This window comes from Heterocephalus glaber, unplaced genomic scaffold (genome assembly GCF_053883595.1).
Source record: "Heterocephalus glaber isolate CG9 unplaced genomic scaffold, H.glaber_assembly_v1.0 deba00000676, whole genome shotgun sequence".
Classification (NCBI taxonomy): Eukaryota; Metazoa; Chordata; class Mammalia; order Rodentia; family Bathyergidae; genus Heterocephalus; species Heterocephalus glaber.
In genome coordinates, this window is record NW_028258156.1 from 21,472,980 (window position 1) to 21,490,241 (window position 17,262).

Sequence of the window (17,262 nt, forward strand, 5' to 3'; positions counted from 1 at the left end):
CTTTGTTTTTCACATACTTGTAAGATTTGTTTTTTAATTTAAAGACTAGAGCATTTTTAAAAAGATGAAACATACTCTTCAATGAGTCTGAATAAAATTTTAAAGTAGTTCTGTATACTTTATAGTAAATAGCCATTTTCTGTAGGTTTTTAAAATATGATCAAATATATTTCTATCTATTACATCTGATCAGTACACAATTTTCAGCGAGTGGTTTTTACAGGGCAAAATGAAGTTTGTTCTGGTCTTTGCAATGGCTCTTTCCCCAAATATTGATTATACTCTGAACAAACTTGCCATTAAAGAAATATAATCAACTTGCTGGGTTTTCTTTTTTAATGAATCTAATTTTACTGTAGAAAGCTTTACCATAAACATGAAAAATCTTGCATTGTCCCAAATGTATCATCATTACGTAAAAATTCATCTAGGCAAATAGTATTTATGCTTCCATTTTATTGTTTTTAAGAATTAAAACTGCCACCTCAGTAGTCTTAAGAGCAATATAATGAAACATACATACATTTAGACTTATGTCCATCATAGCTTCAAAGGTTTCCCTGAAATAAGGCTGGGATTCACATCTTTTTCCTTAAGAAACACTAACAGTAATTTTGTTTTCCTTCTACCCACCCACCCTCGTTCAAACAATTAACTGATGAATTCAAGTCTAACACCACTTAAAAATTTTTGTCTGCTACAAGACATTCATCTGATCTGCCTCCCTGCATAACATGTTTATTAAACCTAACTTAAATCATTTTTTAAAGCCTATAGAATTCTCTTAACATATGGAATTTTATCATACTGATTTTTTTTTTTTGTCCAAAACACAGGCTAGGTGGTTTCTCACTACATTTGATGCTAATGAATTTCAATAAAAGCAGAAGAGCTCTTCATAAACAGCTGAGAAGCTCTAAAGTAAATTTGGCTACTTTCTAATTACATGGCAAAGAATGGTTTGGATTTTTAACAGTAATATTTTAACAGCTCCCAAACAGGGGCATGAAAAGGAATCAAGTTTGCACCAGTCCAAGTACCTACAGTAATATGATAGAAGCACTCACCACCAACACTTCACACTATTTCACTCTCATGCTCCTAATAACAAGAATTGCTCGCTAGAAATAGTGCATTAACAAACTAGTCTCTCAAATTGCTAAGTGTGAAAAATCACTTAAGAAAAAAGTGTATTACTTATTTTTGGCCAGTCAAGAGTGAAATGGCCATTTATATTATTTTTAACTGTTCTAAGTTCCGAAAGTTGTGTATATGATCATCCAAAATGAAAATTTGTTTTGCCTGTACCTGACAGAATAAAATGGTAAATTAGCAAACAGTTAACCCTTTGTTGAAAAAGAAGTATGTTCTAATTTTATATACTACAAACTACCTAATAAATGATATCTGCATACTACACATCATGTTTATATTATGCACCATTTTAGGAGGGAGGAAGAGTTCACAGGGATTTATTCAAAGGATATATAATATCCTAAGAATGTTGATTTATACATATGAGATCTGTATAAACTGTAAGTGGTCACCTTAGCTGGACTGTAACAAGCCCCTATAATGCAAAAGCTGACTCTAAAGGCACCTATAAAGCACTGAAATCCACAATTTAGTCATTACTTTTCTCTTCTCCAATCTCACATTATCTGGTAGTCATCATCATTGATGCAATGCTAAAATGTTACAAATTTAGACCACCTGACCAAAAAAAGGAACAGGAAATAATAGTTTTTAAATTTCAAGTTATAGGAAAAACCCTTCACACAAGCAATGAAACCTGAGCAAATGCTAGTTTGATTACAACTCATTAATACATTATTCAAATTCCTCCAAAGCATTTCAATTTTAGTTTAAAACCCAATAAAGAACCCACATAAGCACAGAATTAAACTACCATGAAATGAGGATTTATATAAAGCCTATCAGCCCTAAATATTTAGCTTAAGACAATGAACAGAGAAAATACTTCATCTAAATAACACCATTTGAACAGTTCTATAAAATAATGTTAAGTAAGATTAGTAAGTGTGGTGCATCATATGATTCCAACCATTCAATAAAAAAAGCAATGATTAACAGAACCCCCCTCCCGCCGGCTTGGAGCCTGTAGAGTATTACTTTGGCCGTTTCTTCCCAAATAATCAGAATGTCTTTTAACATCACCAACATCTTAGTACTGGAATTCCGATGTATTTTGGCGTTCCTAAGGCTGCCTAAACACAAAAAGGCATCCAAGTGAAGTGTATTATATACTTACTGTACCTCAAAATTTCAGTGCATAAAATGTGAAATAATCTCTATCATTTAACAGTCTGCTTTACAGCAAATTCTACTTTTAGGATTTTATTATAACTTTGGGAAATTAGTGGTAAAACATATGATTTTAAAAAACAGTATGTGGCTGTACTTAAATTCACATAAAAATAGCATTTTTACAACCATATTGAAATTTAATCCTTTTACACAGGTTAACAAAATGTATCACAAGAAAAACTAAACATTGGGTTTACCCAATACTTATGAAAGTGGAACAATGAAAATTTTTCATTTTTACAAATGGTCACTTCTGAGTCAATTTACCACACTGGGGGAATCAAAGTTGGTAAAATATAGCTGTGCTCAACCAAGCCACTTAACTGCACTACAGTATAGTACTTGAAATCAATCCTAAGGTCAAGATTGAAAACCATTTTAAGAAACAAAAGACCCTACGTGTTTTATAGCCACCCTGGTAAGAGGTACTTTTCTTTCCCAAAACAGTCAAAGCTTAATGAAAAGACTGACTGTAAGTTAATTTTTTTCCCTCATGTCTTCAGTTCAGAACACTATTATCATTGGTAATACGGTCTATATCTTGTCTGATCTGGATGATGTGGTCCAGGAAGTGGGGTTTGAGAAGGCGGACCCTGCATTCGTGGAGGAGGAGGTGGCCCTCTTGGTGCAGGCCATATACCAGGACTCATTCCCCCTGGTTGTGTAAATGGAGGGCTGAGAGTTCCTTGATCTTCAGTAAACTGGGGTAAAGAGTTAGGATTATAATGGTGAGGAGGGGGTGCAGTTACAGGTGGACCACCATGTTGCGGTGGGGGAGGTCCTGGAGGAGGATGATTCATATAAGGTGGCATCTGGGCAATAATATGTCCAGGGGGCGGGGTTATTGGTGGTGGAGCAGAGGTCATAGGTGGAGGTGGAGCTTGGCTATATACCAAGTGAGGAGTACCTGCAGCCTGGGGAGGATGTGGCATTGGATGGCTTATTGGTGGTGGAGGAGGGGGGGGTGGTGCATAATGTTGCTGTGGAGGCATAATATGATGAGGGTGCGAAACCACTGGTTGACCCTGATATTCAGGATGATGGTGAGCAGGTGCTGGGGCAGGAGGTGGTGGTTCTCTAGCACCTGAATTTGAGTCATCCTGAATAGGGACGGTTATTAAATTGCTGTGTTTTCTTGTTGAAATACGAAAGGTTTCCTGACTGACCGAACGAGGTGGTGGTGGAGCCATGGACAATTCTGCTGGAGGAGCACGAATATCCTCATGTGGCTGATTGTAGTGCTCATGTGGCACATGCTGCAAAGGAGGTGGTGGCATCATGATGTGCTGCTTTGGCGGAATATGGCTCATATGGTGCTTGTCTGGTGGCATTATAAAGCGCTCAGGGATTTCAGCTGGTGGTGGGGCAATAGGAGGATGAACATTTTCAAGCGAAGCCCGGGTAACAGGTTTTCCAGCTCTCATGTGGCGATGGTTGATATGAGCCTGTAAGTCTCTCTGAGACAAATACGTTCTCTTGCACCCTTGAACAATGCTACACATGAAGAGAGAACCTCGTGTACACTGTTCAATTCGCTGCACAGGATCACTACAGCTAAATCAGAAGAGGAAAAAAATTTGATTTACTAAACACAGAATGTATGTCTTTTTCAAAATATGGCTGCTTTAAAGTTTTTATATAACACATAGCAAAAGTTCACAATTAAAAGGTAGTTACTCTAAGTGAACCTGTAATCATCTTCACTGTCTAGTCTTAGACACTAATCATCGGCATTTCTGTCAACTTCAGAACTCTTAATCGTATTATCAGAGTATGTCTTAGAGACCTTATAACTCCCAAGACCTAGAATTTACCTAATTTTCCCAAACAACTGTGTGCTTTGTATCCATTTTTTCAAGGAAAAAAAAATCCAAGAAGGATAAAGCAAAGAATCTGCCACTTACAAACAATTCAAACCTATACAGCGTTAGTGAATAGTATTTGTTGAGCAAACAATACTAAGTGGAAGACAGTAAGTGGAAGATGCTTGCAAGGACTACAACGAGGATCTTCCTAATCCCTGGGTTCTTAACATAAAAACTTCAATTCAGTGTGCCTTAAGACAGAGATTTTCTGAATTCTCAAATTTAGTACCAAAACATGGTACATTTTCCTGCCTATCTAAATGAGAGAACTAAATTTAACTCAACATTTTCTTAATGACTTGGGGTCAAAATAGTAACTGTTCGTCATTCATATTTAATCTATTCTTGCCTTTAAAGTCTTCAGACATAGTGAAAAGAGGACTGAACTTGAAATCCAAAGACATGGGCCCTAATAATATTGGCTCTGTAATTTGGAAGTCACTTAACCACTTTGAGTTTGTTTTCTCATTTGTAAAATGGGGTTAAAATACATACTTTACCTAACCCACAATGTTTTTATAGGTATTTCACCTTACTCACAAGAGTATTTTTAAGATTAAATGAAACAATACAAGTGACAATATTTAATCACGTTAAGTACTACATAGGTATAAATGTAAACAGTCACCACTGAATGTGTGTCAGGTCATTTGATACTGCATTAAATGATTCTGTACTATTTATTTTAAATTATGTCTACTTTTCCATCCTTGGTATAAGGCTGGCACTCCTTGTTGATGCTAGTATACTTCCCTTTAGTGGCAATCTGCACACATCTCATTTTGCTTCAACTTTGCTATATAAACTGAGAAACATCTCCAAATTAACATCTGGGTGATGACTAACAGCAGTAGCATATAGTATTTCCATTAACTTTGGTTGCCATTTCCTCACTTCCTGATCTGGGTCTGTTAATCAAGGTAGGCTTCTGTCCTAAAACAGCTAAGGACTGCCAGGGATTTAGCTCAGCGGTTCCGCCACCTGCTTCACAAGCGCAAGGTCCCAAGTTTGATCCCCGGTACCAATAAATAAATAAATAAAATTAAATTAAATTTAAAAATATATATATATATAAACAGCTAAGGACCACATAGGTGAGCGGCTTACTGAAGTTACCTTCAATATCTTTAAAACTAGATGTCCTTTTAAATATTAACATCACAACACTTATGTAAAAGAACTTTCTAGTGTCTCCTACATAGTACTTCATCACATCTGAAATCCTTTCTGCCAATGAAGAAATCAAATTTGCTAAAGTGAATGGACACTGAATTAGAAAACTAGGTACTTCAGAAAACATCCAAAACACAAAGTATTTCTAATTTCATAACTCTTCTGAATTATAATTCTACACAATAAATATTCTTTAAACCCATGGTTCCAGGTTTTATAGTTTCTTTAAAAAGCTAGTAAGATATGCTAAAAAAAAAATCAGCTGTCATTGGGTTATCAACAAATCATTCCTTTCTCTCCCAGTGTTGCAATTTCCTACACCATAAAAGGGAGTCATCCAGGCTGGGAAATTTAGCTCAGTGACAGAGCACTTGCCTGTCATTCATGGGACTTTGGATTTAATCCTAAGTACTAAATCTTAAGGCAGCTTCAAGCACAGGTTATAAGGAATCTAGGAAGCCTATGGCTGTTCCAAAGAAGCTTCTCTAAGTCCTTCCAAAGCCTTCCTCATCTGGGGTTCTAAATAAATATAAAAATCCCTACTTTAGATACTGTAAGACCATTCCAAGAAGGACTAGTTCCTCATAATTTGAGTCAATGTCCTTCTGATATCTCGAGACATACTAATAACATGTGAATGTAATAAAAGCTTATAATACATAGTGCTTATTATATATCAGGTCCTATCTAGCTACCTATTTATCAATCATCTATCTTCACTTACAATTAAAATTAACCCAGGGAGGGAGATACAATTATTAGCCCCATTTTACAAATTAAAATTTTAAAAAACTAACCTATGTCAGTTAATAAATGGCAGAACAAGGATTTGAACTCAAGAATTTTGATTCTAGAGTCTCTATTCTCAATCATTACACCACACTGTACTACCTCTATAGCAGACCACTGAAAATAATAATAATACAATAATAATTAGTTTGGGCTTATAAAAACCAAGTCTACGATGGCAAGTGGATTTCATCATTTTGGCCAATTTGAATTGATTGAGAGTGGCCAGCTAGCCCTATTTTAGAAATGCTAAAGCTAACTCCAGGCTCACACAGAAACCTTACCTATGTCTACACATTTGATCCTTTCCCTTGTTTACATCACACCCTGATCTTTTTTTGTTTGTTTGGTACCAAGGATTGAACTCAGGACCTTGCACTTGCGCAGCAGGTGCCAGAACCACTGAGCTAAATCCCTGGCCCCTTAATCTTTAACCTAGTTTATAAATCATTTCACTACAAACTCTACTACTTAAAATATAAAGATGACCTCATCTTACCCCGGACACATTTTGTCTCCCTTTTTTTCATGTAAAATAGCACAGTCATAGCAAAAAACATGTTTGCATGGAATCTGTAAACAAAGACAGTATAATTAACACATTGATAGTTAACAATTGGAATATATTTCCATAAAAAACAGTAAACATAAAATGACCTAGACATAGAAAGCACATGTGAAATCTTAAAATGAACATTTATTAAGTACTAACTACATAAAAGCAACAGTTAACCTTTTTTACTCACAAAGCCTTTTGAGAGCGTGTTGAAAATTTTGGCCCCTTTCCCAATAAATGTATGCATGTACATCTGCTTACACTTTCTAGAGGTATAAACTCTATAAACTTCAACCACAGTTCTGAGATGTTAAAAGCTCCTGAAACACACTGTAAACATGTTCTGTCTTATCCTATTCTGAAACTATTCCAAAGCAGTAAAACAACAATTAAATTCCAAAAATTCCTTTAGCTATGCCATACTTAAACATGTTGCAAACTTAATTATTAAACAACGACAAACCTCTACTTAAATTTCAGAATCTTACCTCTACACAGGATTTAATTTATTAATACTTACCATTCGCCCATAGATTTTAATAGGCAGTCCACATTTGTCACAGAAATGAACTGGTGTATCATCCTTTTCACCTAAGATGTTTATCTGTTGAAATGATATAATTAAAACTTCCTCTAAGCAATTCTAAAAACTATATCTAAAATTCACACAATTAAAAAATGGTTAAAATTTTATAAGCATTATTAACTAGGGACTGAATGCAGGGCCTCTGTGCTAAGCTACATCCCTACCGGCCCCCAATCCCCCAAAATTCTGAGACAAGGTCTTGCTAAGGTGCTACGTTGCCCAAGCTGGGTTCAAACTTGTAATCATCTTGCCCCAGCTTCCCAGAACACTGTGATTAATTTTTTTCTTCTTAAATAGTGGTTATTAGATTTTACTTGGCTTTACTTAAAATTACTTTAAATTATTTTTGGAAATAGTGCAACAGGGCATTTTTAGAAAGATGATTAATGTATGCTGGGGAAAAAAACCAGATAAAATAAAAATTCATACCATTCTTTATGTATTCAGCACTGCAAGTATTTAATACTTGATTTTTCACTTTTAGCTATACCTTAAAGTCCCAAAATAGATGTCCAGGAAATCTTCGCTGATTTCCAAACAGTTCGCCCCCTTTACAGTCATACCGTTCTTCTTCATTATAATCAAATCCTTCTGAAGAAAAAAAAAGTATTACCCATTAACTTTTCAAACCTCAAATTTCATCTTGGAGTATACATACCTAACAAAATAGCCTTATTCACTAAGAAGTCTATCTGATGCCTTTCAAAGCTCTCCTAAGAATAAGATAATTAAGATCAGCTTAAAATATCAGAGGTAATCTGGGTGACGATCTAGCCCAACTTTATTACTTTACAATTGAGAATACTGCTGGGGACTTAAATAGGCTAAGCACATGCTCTATCACAGAGCTGCACCCCAGTGTCACTACCATGATTTAACAACACTCCAACTTCAAACACACTTGTTCAGGGAGAAAAACCCTACAGTAAAAGAAAACATAAGGTATAATTACAGCAGTCTGATTCTAATAAAAAAATAGAGACAGATTCCTATAATAGAATAGAAAGTCTAGAAATAGGCACAATGACTTTCAGAACTTGAATATGTTAATGGCAAGATTCCTTTTCAGCAAGGAAAAAGCAGATTACTCAGTGGCTGAGACACTGGCTAGCTGTTTAGAGAAAAAAAATAAAGTAAGGTCTTGGTCATTGTTTTGTTTTATTTTTTAAAATTAAGCCAAATATATCTCTATAAATGTTCCAAAGCAGAGGTCAGCACATTTTTCTGTAAAAGCTCAGTCAGTAAATGTTTCATGCTTTGAGGATTCTGCCATTATAGCATGAAAGCAAGCAGCTGTAGACAATATTTAAATGAATGGTCATGGCTATATTGCAGTAATTTTATTTATAAAAATAGGGCCAGATTTGCCCCATAAATAGTTTGCTGATTTGCATTAAAAGGTAAGATAGGAAAACTGTTTTGTGCTCATGGAATAAAGGAAGACCTTTTTATTTGTCTCATTATGTAATTCAGGCTGACCCTGAACTCCCTATGTAGCCCAAGTTGGCCTCAAACTCCTAACAAAGATCTTTTTAATACTACAAAGTCATAACAGCAAAGACCAGGAACCTGACTACACAGAATCTTCAAGCTCTTTCCAATAAAAATTTTTATACAAAATGCAAAAGACCAATAGAAAAAGATACACAATATACAGGAGCCAATTGAAACAATTTTCTTGTTTACAGTTTCAAATACTGATGCGTGGGTATATAAACTAATGTATCTTTTGAAAAGCAATTGGACAGGATCCACAAATTCTATAATGTACAACAGCATCAAATGTCCAAATTTTTCCAAAGTACAAATTCTACAAAGTATACATAATAGCCTGTATAGCAAAAAAAAAAAAACAAACAGAAAAATTCTTCAATAAATTATGGTATACCTATAAATGAAATATCTAAACCTATTTTTTAAAAGTGAGAGTACACCTGTATGTACTGATAAGACATACGAAATATCAAATGCAGATTACATGAAAAAAGGCAGTTATACATAAAAAATTAATACTACCATAATTAGAAAGTCTTACCAGAGATTATCTTTGGAGGGAAGGATTGTGGGGGAACAGAGGCTAATTTTGCTTTAATGTTATGCTTTCTACAATACTGTTTAGATTTTGTTTTTTTTTTAAATAGGAAACTTATAAAGGGAGGAAAAGTAAAAGATGCCAAAATGAGATGTCAAACAAAACTTTTGAAAAGTGAATAAAGTATGTAAAACTTTTGTAAAAGGTAGCTATGAGTAAATAAAATCATAGGGATTATTTAGTGCAAGCCAACAGAAAGACTGTTGGACCAGTAAGTTTACTGGACCAGTAAGTTTAAACAAATTACCTTCATCACCAGTTGGTGCCTTTGCAGGCATCCTGTTTATAGTCCTTTGAGCTCGAGGTGCAGGTTTGGCTTTGTTCGCTTGTTTGGAGATGAGTTTTATAGGAATTCGTCTGCGAACATCAAGACCACCCAACGATCCAGAACTATTAGTGCCTTGTAACTCATTGTCTATGTTAGAAAAAAATAAATGAATAAATTTTTCTTTTAGTTTTTCTTTTGAAGATTATTCTGTCACAGGTATTGAAACAATATACCCAACAATATCAAGTGTTAAAGATCTTGGTTCTGATTTTGAATATGATATAGTTTAACTGCTAATTTTCTCTATTTTGGATAGAACTTTAGAGCAATGCTTTATAATTAGCTCCTTTTGGAAACCCTTTACTTCTCCCTATATAAACGGGCAATAAAATTTTTCTGTAATTCTAGAATACTTTATAGAAATATAAAACCCTCATGAATTGAGGGTCTTAAAGTAACTCTAAGAGATTTTTTAAAGCTAAAGAAAGAAACAAACCATCCCTGTCTCTGTGTGGGACCATCAAACATGCAAAGTAGGCACTCAATAAATTTACTAAATCTATTTACTAAATTTATGTCAGGACAACCAAACTGAAAACACAAAACTAACCCTTATGAAGGCAAAATTATATAGTGTATCTGAAATGAAGTTAAATTTTAAGGAGAGTGATTAAGTCCTTAAAATGGTTTTTCTAAAATGCATTCAGAAGTAATAAAATTATTGTACATTTAGTAGAAACATGCAATAATACATTTATGCTATATTTCTAGAGACACACATGTGACTGAATTATTCTTAGCATTATAATATTAAACTATAATTTAGAAGGATACAAGATTTCTAACTTCAACTAGGTCTAAAAAATGATGCTTTCTATTCTGTTACTATCTATGAAATAAATGAACTCATGTCCCATGAGAAGCAGGTGCATTATTTCATAGAACTGACTCATGTAGGGCTGGGGATTTAGCTCAGTGGTTCTGCCACCTGCCTCACAAGCACAAGGACCCAAGTTCGATCAACAGTACTAAAAAAAAAAAAAGAATTGACTCATGTAAAGCTTCAGTTGTCTTTTCTCAAGTATATGAAAAGATGTAACACAAAATATTCAACTCTACCTAGAGACAAAAAAGGAAATGCTATGAAAATGCTCTAGAAAATACAAAGTTTTTTCTACTTCTAACGTTTTAAACATAAATTATTGAATAAAGCCATGGACTGTCCCTGCAAGAAATATTACACTCCAAACTGATAACCAAACTGTCCATGTAAAATTCATTTAAGACAAATGAGAAACTAGTAAACTAGTAAACTAGTAAACTGGGGTCTCTATTGTTGCTGACATAACCAACCTACCACTTTTAAGGGCCTGCTTCCCCTTGAAACTTTGCTGCTTGCTTTAAAGATTGTAAGTTATAAAGTACAGCATTTAACTGTGACAATATTCTGGGCTCGTTTGGGGGCTATCTGGTTCTTGCTTAAATTAAGAAAAACATACAACATGATTTCTTTTTGAATATACAGTAGCAAAACATAAAGCCCATAACAAAGTCCTTGGTACAGTATATACAAAGTAAGAACTAAGGGCAATTTGCCATTGAAGATGAAGCCATATTTAAGAGGAGCAATGACTTTATGTAATACAATTTTAAAACATTCATTTAGGATTTTATCTTGAATAAAGGGAACCAAGAAATGTTTTAGTACAAAAGTGCTAATTCTTAGAAAGACCAAAGAATGGAATCAACTGTTAATTGGGAGTTTCCTGAAGTGACTTTTTTCTGGTAAAATTCTATTAGAACACTTCAATTTACATTTGAATTTTAAGTACGTTCATAAAATGTGTCATTTTTGGATAATATTCAAGGTTTCATCAATTTTCCCAAAGACCTTATCTTTTGATATTAAAATTGTTCTTTTGAGATGCTCATACTGTCATGATGTCTTCAATTTACAAGATAACTGGCCATTTTGTCACTTGCCAATGGCCCTGTGATTCAAATAGTTTATGTCTATGAACTATTCAAATTCACATCTATGAACTTCAAGAAAATCTGAATCTTTGGCAAGCTTTGTAATTTTTCATCACAATCAGTGCACAGCAACTGATACTGTTTTTTGATATGAAACATTAAGATTACCTCAAATAAATGAAAAAATAGAAGTTAATGTTAAGCAGAAAATACATCTGACTCAATAACTCATTTTTCAACTGGTCAGCTCATTAGTGTGCCCCGTGCCCCCCCCAAGTCCTGGGGATGGAACTCAGAACCTCATCAGTATTTTCACGTTAGTATGACTTATTTCCTTTAGGCAAATATGTAACTTAGAAAGTAGGATAATAAATACTCTGTTATACATTCACCTATATTCAAATTTCCTAACAGCCTGAAACTGACAGGGACATGACTCCCAAATCCAGTAACAGGATCAAATGTGAAATGCTTTGCTGAAAAGGAATGTTTGCTACTCCTCCTTTGAGATTCCAGAGTTTCAACTCCATAAGTTTCCCAAAGCTGGGAAGCTGGAGTTCCTTACAGCCTGGTGATAGTCCCTCTTTTGTACTCACTCTCTTGAAGCGAGCTCACCAATTCTCATGCTTTGAAGGACATTAACTATAACTTACTAACTCCCATATATGTATTTTCAGTACGTATCATTCCTGATCTTCTCTTGATATCTCCCTTCATATATCTCAACACATCTCACACATACTAGCAGTCCAAAATCAAATTCTTGTTTCCAAATTCCCACAGTGTCTCCCACCTTTAAAAGAATCTGGTTTTCTCCTGTCTTCTTCAACTCAGTAGTAGGCACTACCAAGATGCTCAAACCCAAAACCCATGCATTTCTCATTTCTCTTACATACCTCCAAACCAATCCATCAGTCTGTGTTTGAGTTCTACCACTAAAATATTTCTGCCTTTGTTTGTGTGCTGAGGATGGAACCTATGGCCTTGAGCATGCTATACAAACACTCTACCTTTGAGCTACACAACCCCCCTTTCTTATCACTAAACCAGGTCTCCCTTTCAGTCTACTACAACCACCTCCTAAATTGTGTATTTTCTATTGTTCTTGCCTCTCTTACACCATTTTCCATGGACCAGTCCATTATATGTTTAAAAGACTATATTCCTTTATTTCTGCTCAGTCGCTTCATATTCACTTAAAATCCTTCAAAGCCTGGAGTGAGATTTACACTTTCCTTTCCCATCTTATCTTAAGGCTCTTTTACTCTTACTCAGTGCCTTTATGCTTACCGAAAATGCTCTCCCTTCTGCTTTATATACTGGCAGGATTCTTCTCATCAGATCTCAGCATAACTAATACAGTTCAGGAAAAACCTTCCCTGACTACCCTCTCTGAAACTTCCTACTCCATAGCACCCGTTATTCTTCAAAGCATTCAACATTTGTTTTTTAAAAACTGTCTTCTCCAAAAGAATGTAAGCTCCATGAGGACAAAGACTCAGTTCTATTGTTTACCTTTCCATCATTCCATCCCAAGGGCTACAAGTATCTGTGCACACTCAGCAAAAACAAGCATATATACATACACACAATTATATAGTTAAGTAGGTAACTGATGACTGAGGACATTCCAATCAATGTTTTAAGAAAAAAGCCTTTTTTCCTTACTTGTGCTACGGTCGATATAACTGTCTGAAGCACTTACTAACTCCAGCGAATTCACTCAATAGTCAAGAACCTTAAGGAAGAGAAGCCAAGAAACACAAAGAAGGGATGGAGCCAATCTTACTTGGGAAAAGCGATGAGATTGTCTTCATTTTAAGGTCTTCTTTTAAACGTTCCCAAATGATGAGAAAGGGCCACAGCAGAAGCGCGGGCCATGCTTTGAAAGCCTTAAGTAGAAAAGCTGCTCTGTTTATGATTTTGAAAACTATATTCGACTCTGTGGTCGCTAACCTCTAGTCCATGAAGGACTGGAGAGACAATAATGACAGAAGTGACCATCGCCGCACCCTCTCAAGGCTGGCTGAGACTGCAGGAAGTCTCCAACCCACTTTCGCCCATCCATTCCCACAGTAATGAGGCTTCTCCGAGAATGGAATCCACCCGCCAGTGCCCCATAACGAAGGGCAGAGCAGCCAGGTTGAGGGGGAAAAGAGCTGGCGTTTTCCCCTTCCCACGAAGCCTGCGCTGCCCATGGTCCGGGCTCGGAGCTCAGCAGAACCAGAGAACCAGCGTCTGCTGCCGGCACCGAGGATGGAGGTACCGTACTGGAGGGCAGGCCGAGAGGCAGCAGGCCCGGCGGGCACAGGAAGCGGTCTGTGGTATTTATTTCTCACCACCATACCCCAGTGCTGTGGGGCGAGCGTTACCCCTTTTGCCCACCAGGCAACCAGTCCCAGACCGGCCAAGGGGGCATGAAACCGGGACCCCCACTGCCTCCGCCTCCTTACCAGTGTGATCCATGATTCGGCTCGCAGAGCACAGTGGGAGCGGAAGTCAACCGCGCCGGAGTCGCAGCGAGCGCCTGCGCGATACCTTCCTGAGCCTAGGGGCCGGAAGTGCTCCCGGATTTCCCCGTTTTGGCCTGTAAGGGCTTCTTTCTCCCGTCTCCACCGAGCCACTCCGGGTAGGGAGTCAAGCATAGTCCGGGCAGAGACGGAAAAAACGAGTACGCGAGGAGCTTAGAGGTGGAGGTTACTAAGACCTCTCCTCCTCGGCTTCAAGAGGAAATAGTCTTTAGCTATGGGAAGGACCGGACGCGAACGGGGGAGGGTAGAGCGGTAGTTGCCGGCGGAATGAGCTCGCGGCAGGTAAGGCGGACGCCGTGCTCAGAGCGTTGCCTTGTGGGACTTGTAGTGTGCTGGCGCCGGCCGACTGACGGAACGCGCAGGCGCGGCGGTTCGGCTGGCCCCACCCCGGCGGGCGGAGTAACGGTTTGGAATCCCCCGGGGTCAGGGTTCGCCGGTGTCGTCCTCCAGAGCTGGAAAAGTGTAAACTCAAGCGCTCTGAAAGGCGTCTTCCCTGGGGAGGTTGCCTGAGGGATGCTGGAACTGGGAGACGCTCCCGGCTAAAGAGAGAGAGACTGTGCTTATTGTCTAAATTTTGCTTTGTCGTGATGAGCTACACCTAGACCCTCGCGCGGCGGTAGCGGTAGCCTCCGTTCCAGCGCCGGGGTTTCTAACACTCGAAACGCGTTTCTAATGCCATTCGTTCTCTAGAGAAACGCTGCTGGCACTCCGAACCCCTGCAGCACCTCCTCGGGACTGGAGAAAGGGCCAAGTGGAGGGCGGGACCCGAGCAGTGCTGTGCAGAGCGGGGTGAAGGAGGGGGACGGGGAGGTGGTGGGGTGCAGGTGGGGTGAGCGCTGGGCTGGGCCGGAAGGAGCGGTTACCGAGGGGAAGAGAGTTACCGCGGCGGACGGTACCTAGTTCCAGTTCTTGGTCCCAGGGATTTGTGGTTGCTGCTTTCATCTTGCCCAGCCAGAACAAAAGGGAAGTGTCAAAGAGCGATTCCTGAGGACCTTCCGTGCAGTCTCCACCTCGCAGACTTGGCTCATTTGTGTCCACTCCCTCCACTAACTCTTTACTCTTGATGCTCTCGGATGAGTAGAAAGGAGCACAATTAGTGGAAAACACTAGCCTGATAGTCAAGGGGTTTGGTTTCTATTCTTGGCGTCCCTTGGTGACAACATCATTACATGGGTAATTCACACTTTCAGTGCCACAGTTTCTAGATCAATAAAAGGATTGATGTATCGATCAGTTACAGGAATGTGTTCACAGTACTGACTTCCAAAAGTATGGGTAGCACTGTGTTTGTGTAGTTGTACCGTTACAGCTGTGAATAATACTGTGATGATCAATACTATAATTGCACCATGTCATTTGGTGATTATTTTACTGAGATCTTTGAAAAAGACTTTCACACTATACCTACAGTTTATAAAGTATGTTTGTAAATAATTCACAACTAAGGACATCCGTTTTGTTAAAAATGTAAAAGTCTGTACTACTAAATCGCTTTCAAGATGCTCTCAATTGCTGGGATTATTGTTTTGGTAGTTGGGGAGATTTTAACCCTCTTTATTTCTCTAAATATGGTGCTAATGTGGTCGAGTATTTTTCAGCTGTTTAGGGTTTGCCTGGAGGTAATTTCTACCCTGGAAATGTTTTTTTCTCCCTATCAAACTTACCCTATCAGTTCAACTTCATGTTGATGCCAATCGAGATGCACAACAATATTATTGTCTGCTGATGCTAAAGAATTAAAAAGAGCTCTTAAATTGTATTTCATATAATTGTATCTGTGAGTCAGAAGTTTTGTTGGCATTTTATGGTGCACCAAGTTATGAAAAATTTACTGAGGAAAGATTCACTTACATTTGATTAAATATTAAGCATTTGATTTGACATGTTACTTTCATGCATTGCTTTAGCATTTGTCTCTGTATTAATCCCTCCCCTTGTGGTTGCCTCTCTACCTCAATACAGCAGCAATGTGACAACTTCTGCCCAAATTGATAAGTGAAACTGTAAATAGACATATTTTATTACTACCTACTAATATCTCTTATTAGTGACCTTTTGCTGTAATCAGCCACAATTTCTTTATCCAGAGTTCATATTTATATAGAATAGGTACCTAAGGTTTATAAAAATGAAACGTCACTATAGTGGACCATCTGAAGCACTAGGGTGTGTACTTTTTATCTTACTGACATGTACTAACATGAATTACAGACTTACTGTCTTCAGGATGTTTTGATAGCCTTCCCTTTGCATAGTACTACTACTCATGCTATTAGAAGAAAAGGACGGGTGTCAGAGGTCTTGTTTCCACAAGAGCTTATTTCAGATCCCTCAGTACCAGGTCAGGACAATAACCTTTCCTCTCCTAATGCTTTTTTAACTGTAGAAAGCAAGAGCTGTGTAAACAGTGGCCCTTACCTCAAGGGCCATACAGGCTCACATTTATGGAAATAACTGAAGTCCCCTGTAATTAAGTTCTTACTATTTGGAGGAAATGCAGTACTAGCTACATTCAGATAAGATAATGAGCAGTCGCACTGAAGGTAGTTAGACTCTATGGAGCGGGTTAAGCCTTGATAAACAGGGTAAATTTGGAGAGGAGGAGAGCAGTGATAGAGGCTTATCATAGGGAAGAGCAAGGTACAGGTATGAGAACTGTTCGGCCTTATAACTGTAAAGGCTGACAGTGATCAGCTTGACTTGTACTGTTGAACTACATTTGGGAATGCTAAAACTTAAAGATTAAAGAAAACCTTGAAGAAGTTGAAAAAAATAAGATTGCAGTATAACAGTTAAGAAATAGAGCATATGACAAAGCCTAGCGTTGTATATTTGTGTGACTTTAATTCAGTACGATATATTCAAAAACAATAAAATCTTAAATTGGTGTGGGGGGGATCAGTACTCTTACATCTAAGAGAAGAACAATTGACTAGGAAACCAGAGACACCGATGATGGACAAAATGCCAGCAAGTATGAATGAACAGTTAATAAAAGAACCGATCAGAATAGTGTACACTGTATGTTAACAAGTTTGATAGGCAGAAATAGATGGGAAAGGCAGTAGAACATACTGCCATTGAGCTGGTTAGATGCATA

The 17,262-nt window shown here is 37.5% G+C and overlaps 1 protein-coding gene across 5 annotated transcripts; it reads right to left on the reverse strand.

Moving 5' to 3' along the window:
• Positions 1-439: 439 nt before the first annotated feature.
• Cbll1 (Cbl proto-oncogene like 1) lies at positions 440-14,272 on the reverse strand. Of its 5 annotated transcripts, none has more exons than XM_087206722.1 (6): positions 14,085-14,272; positions 9,637-9,804; positions 7,788-7,885; positions 7,232-7,315; positions 6,655-6,728; positions 440-3,882 (listed from the first exon to the last, which is right to left on the reverse strand). In XM_087206722.1, the coding sequence occupies exons 1-6, from the start codon at positions 14,095-14,097 to the stop codon at positions 2,847-2,849; spliced, it is 1,473 nt and encodes a 490-aa protein (XP_087062848.1). In that variant the 5' UTR covers positions 14,098-14,272; the 3' UTR covers positions 440-2,846. The 5 variants fall into 5 exon arrangements, with proteins under 5 accessions (XP_087062848.1, XP_004839711.1, XP_021109574.1 ...); XM_004839654.4 differs by having other exon boundaries at positions 7,788-7,888; XM_021253915.2 differs by having other exon boundaries at positions 7,727-7,888; positions 14,085-14,107.
• Between the last annotated feature and the right edge of the window lie 2,990 nt (positions 14,273-17,262).

Excerpts from the sequence above, each read along its gene's own strand:
- Cbll1 (XM_004839653.4), bottom strand. The coding sequence starts at position 13,448 with ATGAAGACAATCTCATCGCTTTTCCCAA. Across the intron at positions 9,805-13,420 it reads AATCTCATCGCTTTTCCCAA|ACAATGAGTTACAAGGCACT; the intron begins GTAAGATTGGCT and ends TTTCTAACATAG. Across the intron at positions 3,883-6,654 it reads GGAGACAAAATGTGTCCGGG|CTGTAGTGATCCTGTGCAGC; the intron begins GTAAGATGAGGT and ends CTTCTGATTTAG.